The sequence below is a fragment of the Eptesicus fuscus genome, chromosome 23 (assembly GCF_027574615.1).
Source record: "Eptesicus fuscus isolate TK198812 chromosome 23, DD_ASM_mEF_20220401, whole genome shotgun sequence".
In the NCBI taxonomy this organism is placed as follows: domain Eukaryota; kingdom Metazoa; phylum Chordata; class Mammalia; order Chiroptera; family Vespertilionidae; genus Eptesicus; species Eptesicus fuscus.
This window is the reverse complement of record NC_072495.1, coordinates 5319863-5332679: the sequence shown is the minus strand read 5'-3', so window position 1 is coordinate 5332679 and position 12817 is coordinate 5319863. Positions and strand designations below refer to the sequence as shown.

The 12817-nt window shown below is 42.4% G+C and overlaps 1 protein-coding gene across 1 annotated transcript in view; it reads right to left on the bottom strand.

The window, feature by feature from the left end:
- The window catches only part of TAOK3 (TAO kinase 3), a 141921-nt gene that overhangs the window by 47746 nt on the left and 81358 nt on the right, over positions 1–12817 (bottom strand). Inside the window, exons 10-11 of the mRNA XM_054712483.1 lie at positions 7267–7360; positions 4834–4915 (exon numbers count right to left, since the gene is read on the bottom strand). Of these exons, the coding sequence (XP_054568458.1) occupies positions 4834–4915; positions 7267–7360 (176 nt within the window). The remainder of the gene's footprint in view (positions 1–4833; positions 4916–7266; positions 7361–12817) is intronic.

The window sequence follows — 12817 nt, the reverse complement described above, 5'->3', positions numbered from 1 at the left end:
GTTTAAAAAGTTTGAGGACCCCTGCCTTAGATGATGGAATGGATTTTACTTCTTTGTAAGTTTAAAAAGATATAAAGAAGGAACAAAACCATTGTGAGAGAAAAAAAAATCTACATGTCCTGTGGTTCTTCACCCTGACTTTGGTATCAGGAAAACTGTGGCTTTTGCTCCTGCTTTTATAAAATATCTCTTCCTCTGCAAAGAGGCCTTTCTGAAGATTCCCGGAAGTAAGTATAGCCTGCACATTTCAAGATGAGAACGAAAGGGAAAAAGGAAATTATTTTGCTACTCCTGTGCTTCCAATTATACAAGAACAAATCGTTTTTTAGTAAATTTGAAGCTATAACTTAGGGGCAAATCTGAAACTTTATAGTAAAACAAAAGCAAGGCAGAGTTTAGAATATTCTTGTTAGAATCTGCCTCAATCCTTCTCCCCACTCTACACTACTGTTGTGTGTATTTTGTTTTCTGTTCCTTACATAACAGCAGCTTCTGCCATTCTTTGTCCCCATGTCTGCTTTATTTTTCTATAAATAATTTATCACCACCTGACATTATACCATCACATATTTATTTGTTTTTATACTCCTTCATTAGAATATAGGTTCCATGAGTTCAGGCTATCATTTTCTTGTGTACATTTATATTATTTTTAGTGCTTAAAACAGTACCTGGCACACAATAGACAATCTATAATAATAAAAGTATAATATGCTAATTAGACCGGACGACCATCCAGATGAAGCCGGTGGCTGGAGGGAAGCCCAGGTCCTGGGTGCCAGAGGGAAGCCGGTGCCAGCAGCTGGGGAAAGGGAGGCCTACTCTTACACAAATTTTGTGCATCGGGCCTCTAGTTAGTAGATATTTGTTGAATTAGTGGTGAGGCTCATTTGATTTGGCTCACCATCAACACTAATAAAAGAGAAACATGCAAATTAACCATCATTCTGCTACGCCAAGCCATGCCCACCAGCCAATCAGGAACAAGTATGCAAATTAACCCAACCAAGATGGCAGCCAGCCATGGAGCTGGAGCAAGCAGGAGGCTTGGGTTGCCCCGGCAATGGAGGAAGCCAAGCTTCCCGCCCACCCTGGATGGCCCTGGCCTCCGCTCAAGGCTACAAAGTTTCAATTATAGAAGATAAATAAATCCTAGATACTTGCTTCCAGCTGGCCCTAGCCTCTGCTCAAGGAGATGCTGGAAAAAAAAAAAAAAAAGGAGGGGCTGGGACCTTGGGTCGCTGGGGGGTGATTAGGCCAGGATGGGACGTCAGGGGCTGTTGGGGGTAAGCAGACCAGCAGGGGGGCCAGTTGGGAGTGAGTAGGCCGTCAATGGGGGTCAGTTGGAGGTGACCAGGACAGCGGGGGAGGGAAGTTTGGAGTGAGCAGGCCAGCAGGGAGGGGAGGTGGGGGCGAGCAGGCTGACGGGGGGGCAGTTGGGGGCGAGCAGGCCAGCAGGCAGAGTGGCTGGGGCAATCAGGAAGGCAGGCAGGCAGGTGAGCGGCTGGAGCCAGCAGTCCTGGATTGTGAGAGGGATGTCTGACTGCCAGTTTAGGCCTGATCCCTCTAAACCAGCAGTAGGACATCCTTCGAGGGGTCCCAGATTGGAAAGGGTGCAGGCCAGGCTGAGGGACACCGCCCCCTTCATTCCCCCATGCACGAATTTTGTGCACTGGGCCACTAGTCTATATTATAAAAACCCAGTGGCCCTAATGCCGTAATGACCAAAGGCTGGTGAGGGTGGCTGGGGCTGCGTGTGCGGGTGGGCAGGGCTGCGAGCACGGTGAGGCCGTGCGATTTCATGTGCTGGGCTTCTAGTATCAAATAAAGACCAAATCAAACCAAATCAAGTAAAGATCCAAACATTTACTGACAAAAAAGTTTTCTTTAGGTATATCTTTAAACATCCTCTGCTCCATGTGTTTTGCTTTGTTCTTCAGGAATAATAGGTTGGCCTATGTTAGATCTCTTTTGTCTTCTATATGTGTCATCTTTTCTATAATAATCTTTAGGATTTTTTTTTCATTTGCCTTTAATTTTATTTCCCTAAGACTACCATGGGAAACTCCCTAAGTGGATCTGCTTATTATATTAGTACTAGAGGCCTGGTGCACAAATTCGTGCACGGGTGGGGTCCCTTGGCCTGGCTGGCAATCGGGCCAATTGGGGCTGTCTTGCCCAGTCCTGATTGGGGCCGGCCGGCAGGCAGGCCAGGGGAGGAACTGCAGGAGGTTGGCCAGCTGTGGGAGTTTGGCTGTGGGAGCGCACTGACTACCAAGGGGCAGCTCTTGCATTGAGTGTCTGCCCTCGGTGGTCAGTGCACGTCATAGCAACTGGTCGGAATGGTTGTTTAGGCTTTTATATATATAGACTAGAGGCCTGGTGCATGAAAATTCATGTACTGTAGGGGGGGGTCCGTCAGCCTGGCCTGCCCCCTATCACAGTCCAGGAGCCCTCAGGGGCAGGAGGCGACCTGGCGATCAGGGGAAGGCGACATCCCCATCACACCTCTGCTGCTGCCACTTCTGGCAGCGCAAGCCTTGGTCGGCCCTGGTTACCTGAGCCTTGGGTGGCCTTGAGTGGCTGGGCAGCCACCATCAAAGGCATGCCTGCGCCTTGGGTGTTGGCTGGGCAGCTGCCATCTGAGGCTTGCCTGTGCTTTGGGCTGGCCCTGGGCGGCTGGAGGGCTGAAGGGACTGGGGGACTCTGGAGGCAGGTACCCCAGTGGGGCTGAGGGGATTGGGCACCGCCATCTTGTGGCTGTGGGCGCTGCCATCTTTGAGGGTGTGGCAGTCAATTAGCATATTCCCTCCTTATTGGCTGTGGGTGCCACCATTTTGTGAGGGTGTGATGGTCAATTAGCATATTCCCTCTTTATTAGATAGGCCTAGAGGACTGGTGCACAAAATTTACTGTCCCTCAGCCCAGCCTGCACCTCTCCAATCTGGGACTCCTTTGGGGATGTCCTGTGGGATCGTGCCTAAACCGGACATCCCTCTCACAATCTGGGACAGCTGGCTCCCAACCGCTCACCTGCCTACCTGCCTGATTGCCCCTAACTGCTTCTGCCTGCCAACCTGATCACCCTTCCCCGCCAGCCTGGTTGCCCCCAACTGCCCTCCCTCGCCAGCCCGGTTGCCCCAAATTGCCTTCCACTGCTGGCCTGGTCGCCCCTAACTGCCCTCCCCTGCTTGCCTGATTGCCCACAACTTCCCTCCCCTGCCGGCCATCTTGTGGCGTCCATCTTGTGACCACATGGGGGCGGCATCTTATGCGAGGGAGTGATGGTCAATTTGCATATTACCTCATTATTATATAGGAGGATAGATTATGATTTTAATGTTATGTTTTCATTTTTCTACTTAATTTCTTTCTTTACTTCTGCCCACTTGCTTTTTATATCCTTTTCTTGCCTATTACCTTAAAATTCATCTTTGAATCCTTGTAGTATATTCTTCTTTGAGTCCCCCTCCCCACTTAATTTTAATACAGTCCAAAGTTATTACTTTTTCCCTTTATGGTAATGCTTTTCATGCCCTTTTAAAATATCTTTGCTTACTTCAAAGTAATAAAGATACCACTTTATCTTGCATTATGATGTTTTGTTCTGGTTGCCATTTTTCCCTCTAGAAATGTGGAGCTGTTGCTAAGACATACAGACTAGCTCATATCTAGAACATGTGATGGCTCCACACCAAATGAGAGTTAGGTAGAGTTCTCTGCCCTGTTACTTCTGTCATCATATTCCTGTGGCCTGTGACCTACAAGAAAAAAACACTTACTTTTGGGTGGAAAAACTAGTCCACTTCAGACCTACCTCTTCAGGAACACTAAAAGTCAGAAAATGATAGAGAAATGTTTACAGAGTTCTAAGAAAAAGAAAATGGAAACCAAAAATTTGTGACCTAACCAAAGTACTCTTTAATTACAAAGGTGGCCAACATCTTTAACCCTTTGCACTCTCTTGCTTTTTTCTCTATTCCTTTATTCTAATGCTAACCGTGTCGAGTCACACTTGACATCTGAGTGCAAAAGGTAAAGCTTCAATAATTTAGGCAATACAATCCTTCAGAGTTTTTGTTAAAACAAACAAGAGTGGAAAAACATGCATACAGAAAAAGGTTGAAGAAATCTGGACTATTTTGTGGCAAAAGAAAAGGTATTTATATTTTAAAAGATTTTGACATATTTCACTAATATAGACAGAACATATCACCTAAGTATAAGTTCTATAATAAAATGTTACATGAAAAGAGATGCTCAAATATATGATGTTTAAATCAAATGAATGCAGTTAACATGGTATTCTTGTCATCAACATGGACGATGGAATGCTATGCATGGTATTCTTGTCATCAACATAGATGATGAAATTCACTGCCTGATGATTTGGCAACAACTTAAGTGAAAATCTCCAAGTTGTCATTTAAACCATTGACAGAGTCTGTCCTGAAAGTTTGTACAGATATTAGCCATAGGAATATCACAATAATGACCAGAGCAAAGAGAAATATTCTTTGTCAAAAGTTAAAAACAGGGTTGGGTGTAGGGAATACATGTATGGGACATACATTGAGATAATCTTGCTATTTCTATGGCTAGCTACTATCTCTGGATAAATGACAAGGCAGCACCTTCTAATCCAGTTTGTCATGATGAGCTGCCACAGGAATGATTTACTATGTTCCACTACAACTTGACTTTAAATTTCCCTCTTAAATAAAAATTTGAAAAATTATTTTATTAACCAATGTCACCTCAAAAAATTCAACAAAAATAAATACATACATAAATAAATAAGTTTAAAAGATTTAAAAAAAAAGAAAAACTTACCCGTAATAGTTCCGCTGACGTTGGTCTTTCCTGAGGTATTTTCTGTAAGCAGTAATCAACAAATATTCTAAAAGAGTCAGTCCTGTGTGTACAAATACATTAAAAGAAAAAATATCAAGGTTTGTAGAACACATGGCTTACTTAAAATAATTTTCATTCCAGGGAAAATTTTACATTTTTTATGTTTAATAAAACATTTTTGGAATATCAGGAGAATTAAATTTTCAAGTTTATGATATCTAAAATTAATTATTTTGGCTAATGAATTCAAGTTAATCAACACATAGACATTTATTAATATATGATCAAGGTCAAATCATAATATATATCAGAAAGTGAAAATACTGTATTTACATGTAATAGTTTTAAACATATTTTTATCCCCAAAGACGGTAATCTCATAAGTCTCAAGCCTGTATTCTTCATGACCAGTGGGTAACGCCTACATCACCCACAATGTATAACCAGGTAGTAACATTTGAAGCATAAAAGTCAGAAAACCTAGGAATAATGCTTCCTGGATGAAAATACTTCCTGTCTTGAAAATTCCATTTTGACTACTCTTCTTTAAAATTGCCCTTTTTCTAAAACTCTGTGGCCCAAATAGTTATCAAAATGTCATAATGCCCTAGCTGGTTTGGCTCAATGGATAGAGCGTCAGCCTGCGGACTAAAAGGTCCCAGGTTCGATTCCAGCCAAGGTTACATGCCTGGGTTGCAGGCTCGATCCCCAGTAGGGGGCGTGCAAGAGGCAGCCAATCAATGATTCTCTCTCATCATTGATGTTTCTATCTCTCTCTCCCTCTCTGAAATCAATAAAATATATTTTAAAAAAGTCATAATGGCCCTGGCCAGCACTGCTCAGTGGTTAGAGCACCAGCCTGTACATGGAAGGGTCATGGGCCTGATTCCAGTCAAGGGCACATACCTGCGTTGCAGGTTTTGTCCCCATTCCAGTTGGGGCACATGCGGAAAGCAGCCAATCAATGTGTCTCACATTGATGTTTCTCTCTCTCTTCCTCCCTACTCCCCCAACCCCCCTTTTCCATTCTCTCTAAAAATCAATGGAAAAATATCCTGAGGTAAGGATTTTAAAAAAGTCATAATGTTCAGCAAGGAACATTACATTTTTGGAATCTATACTAATAAAAGCCTAGGTGGCTCCTGTGCCCTCGTAAGACATCCTCATGTCATCACAAGATGGCCGCCCCATGTCACAAGATGGCTGCCACAAGATGGCCATCAGGGGAGGGCAGTTGTGGGTGATCAGGCCAGCAGGGGAGGGCAGTTGAGGGCCAACAGGCCAGCAGGGGAGGGCAGTAGGGGGCGAACAGGCCAGCAGGGGAGGGCAGTTGGGAGTGAACAGGCCAGCAGGGAAGGGCAGTTGGGGGCGATTGGGCCGGCAGAAGAGGGCAGTTGGGGGGGACCAGGCCTGCAGGGGAGGGCAGTTGGGGCAACCAGGCTGGCAGGGGAGGGCAGTTGAGGGTGACCAGGCTGGCAGGGGAGGGCAGTTGGGGTAAGATCAGGCTGGCAGGGGAGGGCAGTTGGGGGCGATCAGGCCAGCAGGGGAGCGGTTAGGGGGCGATCAGGCTGGGAGGCAGAAGCGGTTAGGGGCAATCAGGCAGGCAGGCAGGCAGGCAGGTGAGTGGTTAGGAGCCAGCAGTCCCAGATTGTGAGAGGGATCCCAGATCAGAGAGGGTGCAGGCTGGGCTGAGGGACACCCCCCCAGTGTACGAATTTTGTGCCCCGGGCCTCTAGTATAATATATGTTCTATCTCAATAGATTTAAATATACATATAGTAAAGAAATGACACCTGGAAAAATAATGATATCAAAGGGTACTTTATCTCTGTTTAGAAGTGATAAGAGCTGAGATGATCAATACAAGACTGTCTTGACTTAAGACTCCAGTTGTTAGGAAGGTAGTAGGGCATGTTTCCTGTAGAATTTCAGTTACTATCTACACACTTTAAGAACACAGTACAAGCCATAGTGAGGGCAGAAATAAAATGTGTGTGTGTGTGTGTGTGTGTGTGTGTGTAGTTAATGCCAATGTCACTCTATAATGTATGATGAAGAAATGAAATGGGATGTGAGGGCAATCTAGCTGCTACATCTGTCACCCCATTGATCACCGGGTTGATTCAGCTGATCTGGCTGGCTAGGCGGGTGACCCCTCCTCCCTCACTGACCCATGTGTGTCCCTCCCAAAGCTGCATGTGCCATGGAAGAGGACAACTTCCCCCTAAAGGACAGGACTGGTCTTCAGTCAAGGGTATATGAGTAGCAGCGCTCCCCTGCTAGAACCTCCAAACAAGCTCTCAAGAAATTAAATGCTTTCCAGGTCAGATATTTAAAATGAAATGTAATGAAAGTGCCAAATACATATGGCAAATTTTTTTTTAGAGATTTAAAATCATATAAGAATCTTACCATTCATTAGACTGTAATGTTGGGGAGTCATTCTGGGCAATGTGATATAAGGCACTCATTGCATTCATGTTGAAAAGAGGGGGCTTCCGTTCCGCTGAAAAGAAACGAAACATGATAAAGCAGCTCTTGAAAGAAATCAGGCAGATAGGGAAATAAGAAACTATGAGCAAAGCTTTGCTGCTAAACTGATAGCTTGTTACTGTCATCATGCCACATAATCCACTTATTTTAATCACTTAGGTCAACCTAAAATTGCCATTCAAAAGAAGCTGCTGAACATCTTAATATACATTAGCAAAGCTCCTAACAGATCCATTCTAGAGAGTGAAAAATTGTTATTATGTTTTTCACATATCTTCAGAAGGCTAGTCTTTACCTATCTTCTCACAATAGGTATGAACATCGTGAACTTTGAAAAAGGGGCTATGTACAAATCCTGACAAGTTCAGGGGGCTATGCAGCAGGTCTGACAAGCTCAATGATCAAAAGTTACTACACAGGATGATGATCTGATCATAAACTACTAAGTAGGCAGGGCATGGTGGGTAGTCAAGCCCTAGGCCTATAGCTTCCATAGTAAAAGTGAGCCCTGTCCACTGTTCCTGTGCATCTATATTGACATACCTTTGAAATGCCAGAGTAACCTTCCCTTCTAGACCCCCCTGGAAGCTTAACCACCCTCACAAGAGCAGGTACACCAAAACTCTTATCTTATTGCCCCCATACCATTGTTATTTACTGGAAATGTTAACTAACCTGTACCCACCAATGTACTAGTAAAAGAATTTTGCTTTTTATCCAATACCGGAGATTTCCCTGCTTTGTTTTCTTCTGCCTCCTTAATCTACCACCAATGGATTTCATGTAACCTTCCTTATGTTTTCTCCTTTGATTCTAAATGTATAAAAAGAACTGCCAAACTGCCATTCTCTGGAGCATTTTCTAAATCCATTGGGATTTTGCTTCTGGGCATATCCTCAGTTTAGCTTAAATAAACTCTATAAATTCATAACATGTTTCTATAGGTTTAGACATTCTTATGTCAACAACATCATGTGTATGAGTTTCAATTAAAAATACGTATTCATTGAAAAAATTCAGAAGGCACAGAAAAGTAGAGTGAAAAAAAGATTATAAAATGGAACTTCTTTTTTTTTTTTTTTTGAGAGAGAGACACACACACATCAATGTGAGAGAAACATCCATCGGTTGCCTTCTGTATGTGCCCTGACCGGAAATAGAACCCGCAACCTTTTGGAGTAGGGATGATGCTCTGACCAACTGAGCCACCTGACCAGGGCATAATAAATGGAACATCTTAAACATCACTAACACAGTATGAGAAATAAAATAATTCAATTCCATAAACACTGTTTGAAGGATCATCTAGGCCAGAGAACTGGTATGGGTTGGGGTGGAGGGGACTGGGAGAGAGGAGGAGGAGGAGACGAAATAAACAAGGCCCGGTCCATCCCATTCTAAAGAGAAGCTCAGTGAATCAAGTATTAATGTAAGATTTACTCTATCAGAACCTGCCAGATCTCTTCTTTGGAATTCCTATAGCTCTTTTAGTTTACTGCTCATTTGGCATGTGCTCACCTATTGCATTTACATAAACAATTTTTTTAAAAGACAAGCATAAACTCTAAGATCTTATAACTCTAATACTTCTATTATTTTATTTATTTCCTGAGCATATGTAATAAGATGCTATTTACATACCAGGTGCTCCATTTGTTGACCAAAGGAAAGAAACAAGGTTCTAGCTCTGAGTACAGTTAATTTTATGCCATTTAGTAATTATTATATCGTAGGAGATAAATCACTATCTATTCTACAGTACTTATTTTATGCTAATGGATTCTTTATATAGTCCCAGTTTGTAATTCGTCATCTGATCTCTAGTTTCATCAGGGCATTTTGTTTTTTAAGCAAAGATTCTCTATTAACCACTTTTAAAATGGTGAAATGGGGGGCATTTACTAGTACAGCAGTGTCGACAATAAAAATAAAGTTAAAAAATGGTAAGTTAGGCTTATTCTATGCAATTCTAAGAAACAGAACAAGAACTAAAGGCAGAAGTAACAGGGAATACTGCCCCCCCCCCCAACTTGAAATGAACAATGTTGAGAGTAGTGAATTTTAAGTTATTGGCAGTACTCAAGCAGAAGGCAACGATACTTATTCATCTGTGATACTTTGGAGGGGCTTCTTATAGTCTTGACTAAATGATCTCTGACACCTTTTGAAAGTGTCTACAAATATTTACTAACCTCTCAACAGGATAGTTTATACTCACCAAATAACTACCAGTATTATAGGGACATGAAATCTTAATAAGTGGAAGTTTGAAAGTTGCAGTATAGATACACAGAATTATATCTGTTTCTAATGGAGAAGAGAAATAACTGGTTCAGGTTTGTTTTATTTTCCAGATCAACTCTAGAAAGTTTCTAGAGCTTGGCCTTTTGACAACTTCCAGTATTTAAAGCCATGTAGAACTAGGATCACATCATGTAACCATCAATGGCTTTCCATCATTCTTAGGACAAAGTCCAGATCCTTAAACATAGCTTATTGACTTTTACAAACATGACCCTGGCTAGCTCTAGCACTTCAGTTTGAGAAGCAATCTTCCCCCCTCCTCGCCCTCCTCACGTATCTTTTTTTTCACTGAAAGAACCAAGCTCACAGCCTCTCATACATGCTGCTTTCTCTGTCTGGACTCCCTTCTCACTCTTGTTCCCTAAAGTTTATCTGGTAATTCTTGCCAATCCTTCAGGTTTTATCTTAAATATAATTTAATTTCTGCATTAATTTAATAAATATTTACTGCAGGGTCATTATATGTTTATAATCACTTCCAAAAGGAAGCCTTTCCTGACCTCTCAGACTAGGTCTTCCATTAGATTTTGTCACTGCAAATTATATTTTTCCTTTCTACCACCTATCACAACCATACTGAATTATTTGTGTAATTTTTATGTGATGTGTGTCATCTTTGCTAATGTGTCCATGACAACAGGGACAACATCCTTTATGTTCATCTCTGCATTTCCAGTGCTGCATGCATATGTGGTATTTATTCTTCGTGGCCAAAATGAGTAAATGAAGATAAGGCAAACTAAGGCAAAGAGAAACTTTATCAACAAAGAATCTTTGTGCAGCGAGAAGTCACAAAGTGACTGAGAAGAAACCAAGTCTTGGGACTTATGTCAGATACTATGGGATGGCTTCATTCACTATCAGGACAGAAGCCCTCTCACTCACTGGCAAAAAATATAAAATTCAAGCAGCTCAGAAGAACACTGAATTGTACAAGAGAAACAGCAGGGAAGGGGGACTAAAGAAAAAAGAAAACAGAAATTTAGGAAGAGGATGATGAAAGGACAAAAACAACAAAACCCAATTCAATGTTGCTCAGATCTGAATAGGAATGGGGAACACCTGTATGTAAGTAATGGGCACTCTGTCTGTAAACAAGACAGGATAGTTGACCTCACAATGGCAGAGCAGTTCTAGCACAGAGAAGCGTGTGATGAAAGGTATTCCAAACACAGGACAGCTCTATGATCTAGTTTCTGAGAAGCTTTCGCTAAATATTAATTTCAGATGGCCTCACATCTGTTCAAGTCCTCTGCCAGATGCAGCACATAAATCCTCTGAGTCATGGTGACAGGACTCATTGCTAATCCAGAATACTATAGAACAGGGGTTGGCAAACTATGGCCCAAATTCACCTAACAGCCTGTTTTTGTAAAGTTTTATTGGAACACAGCCACACCTATTCATTAACATACTGTCTTTGGCTGCTTTCATGCTATGTAGCAGAGTTGAGTATTTATGATAGAGAAATGTATGGCCTACAAAGCCTAAAGCACTTATCTGGTCCTTTACAGAAAGTTTGTCAGCCCTCACTGTATAATATATCTAGTGGCCTGGTGCACGAATTCATGCACATTGAAAGGAAATTAATTAGAAGAAATATTTTAATATCGCTATTCGCCCTTTCTCTATAATAGAAGTGTCAACCAAATTCATGATCGACAATGACAGATCGAAACACATGCGTGCGATTGGCACCAGTGAGAGCTATATATATATATAGATATAGAGATATAGATATAGATATAGATATAGATATAGATATAGATATAGATATAGATATAGATATAGATATAGATAAACTTGCTTAATTAGACCTGCTTTCTGATGTAGCTAAACTTTTTCCAGCCCAGTGAAGCACCCCAACTTCTCTTTCAGGTAATTGTCAGCAACATAGCAGTAAATATCAACACGAAGCAGATTATTATTATAGATCATGCAGGGAGAACAAAGGGTAAAATATTTAACTGCAGCAGTGTTTGTGACTATATTCTGTGCAGTGAGAAAACCTGAAGTCATTTTCAAGGTCCACCATTTCCTTCTTCTTTTCAGTCAGGTCAAGTTTCTAAGCTTTCTAAATCTCTATTTTCCTGCTAATGAAAAAAAAATAGAATTCTACCGAGTCTCCTATCTACCTACTCCAGGACTTCTGTGAAGATCAAATGAGAGGAGGCACGGAAAAATGCTTCACAGACATTTGGTTAAAGTGTAAAATGTTTCTACCTGGCTATAAAGCAAGTCATGTTCCCAGGCTGAAGAAACTCCAAGGAGGCTAGTCGCAAGGGAGAGGAAGCCAGGCATTGCTATGTGACATCATTACCCAGTGCCCACAGCCACTGTTTCCGGGCTGAGCTGCGCTGTGGGCCGCTATTTGCGCCATGAGGTCTCGGCAGCGTCGGCTGCGATTTGGTCGGCTGTCACTCCGGGGTGGTGGCGGGGCCTGTGTCCCACTTGGGGGAAGCTGAGTGTTGCTTTGTGGGCACCAGGTCCATAGTGCCATTTCTCTGTAAATGGCCAGTGCATGTCATGGCAGCTCCTGCATTGAGCGTCTGCCCCCTGGTGGTAAGTGCACATTATAATGAACGGTCGGACACTTAGCATATTAGCCTTTTATGTATATAGACTAGAGGCCCGATGCACGAAATTCATGCAAGTTTAGCTACATCCGAAAGCAAGTCTAATTAAGCAAGTTTATCTATATATATATATATATATAAAGCTCTCACTAGCGCCAATCGCACGCATGTGTTTCGATCTGTCATTGTCGATCATGAATTTGGTTGACACTTCTATTACCCTCTGCCGCCTCCTCCTCGGCCCCCTGCTGCCTCTGTCTTGGCCCCTGGCCGCTGTGGCGACTGGGGGTCTCTGCTACCTCTGCAGCCTCTGCCTTGGCCCCCGTCGCCACGGCTTCGTCCAGAAGGACATCCGGAAGGATGTCTGGTCTAATTAGCATATTACTCTTTTATTATTATAGATAGTTTGTATAGGAGCTTCAACATAAGCAGCAGAATAGAAACTGGGAGTGCTTTTGAAACCACCTTGTGACAGGTAATCACAATCCCAAAAGAAAGGAAAAGGGTGGTAGCATAAAAAAGCTGAATTAACTAAATTTAAAAAAAAATAATGATTTCTACTAAATTTAAAGACAATGACCAAGCTCCTA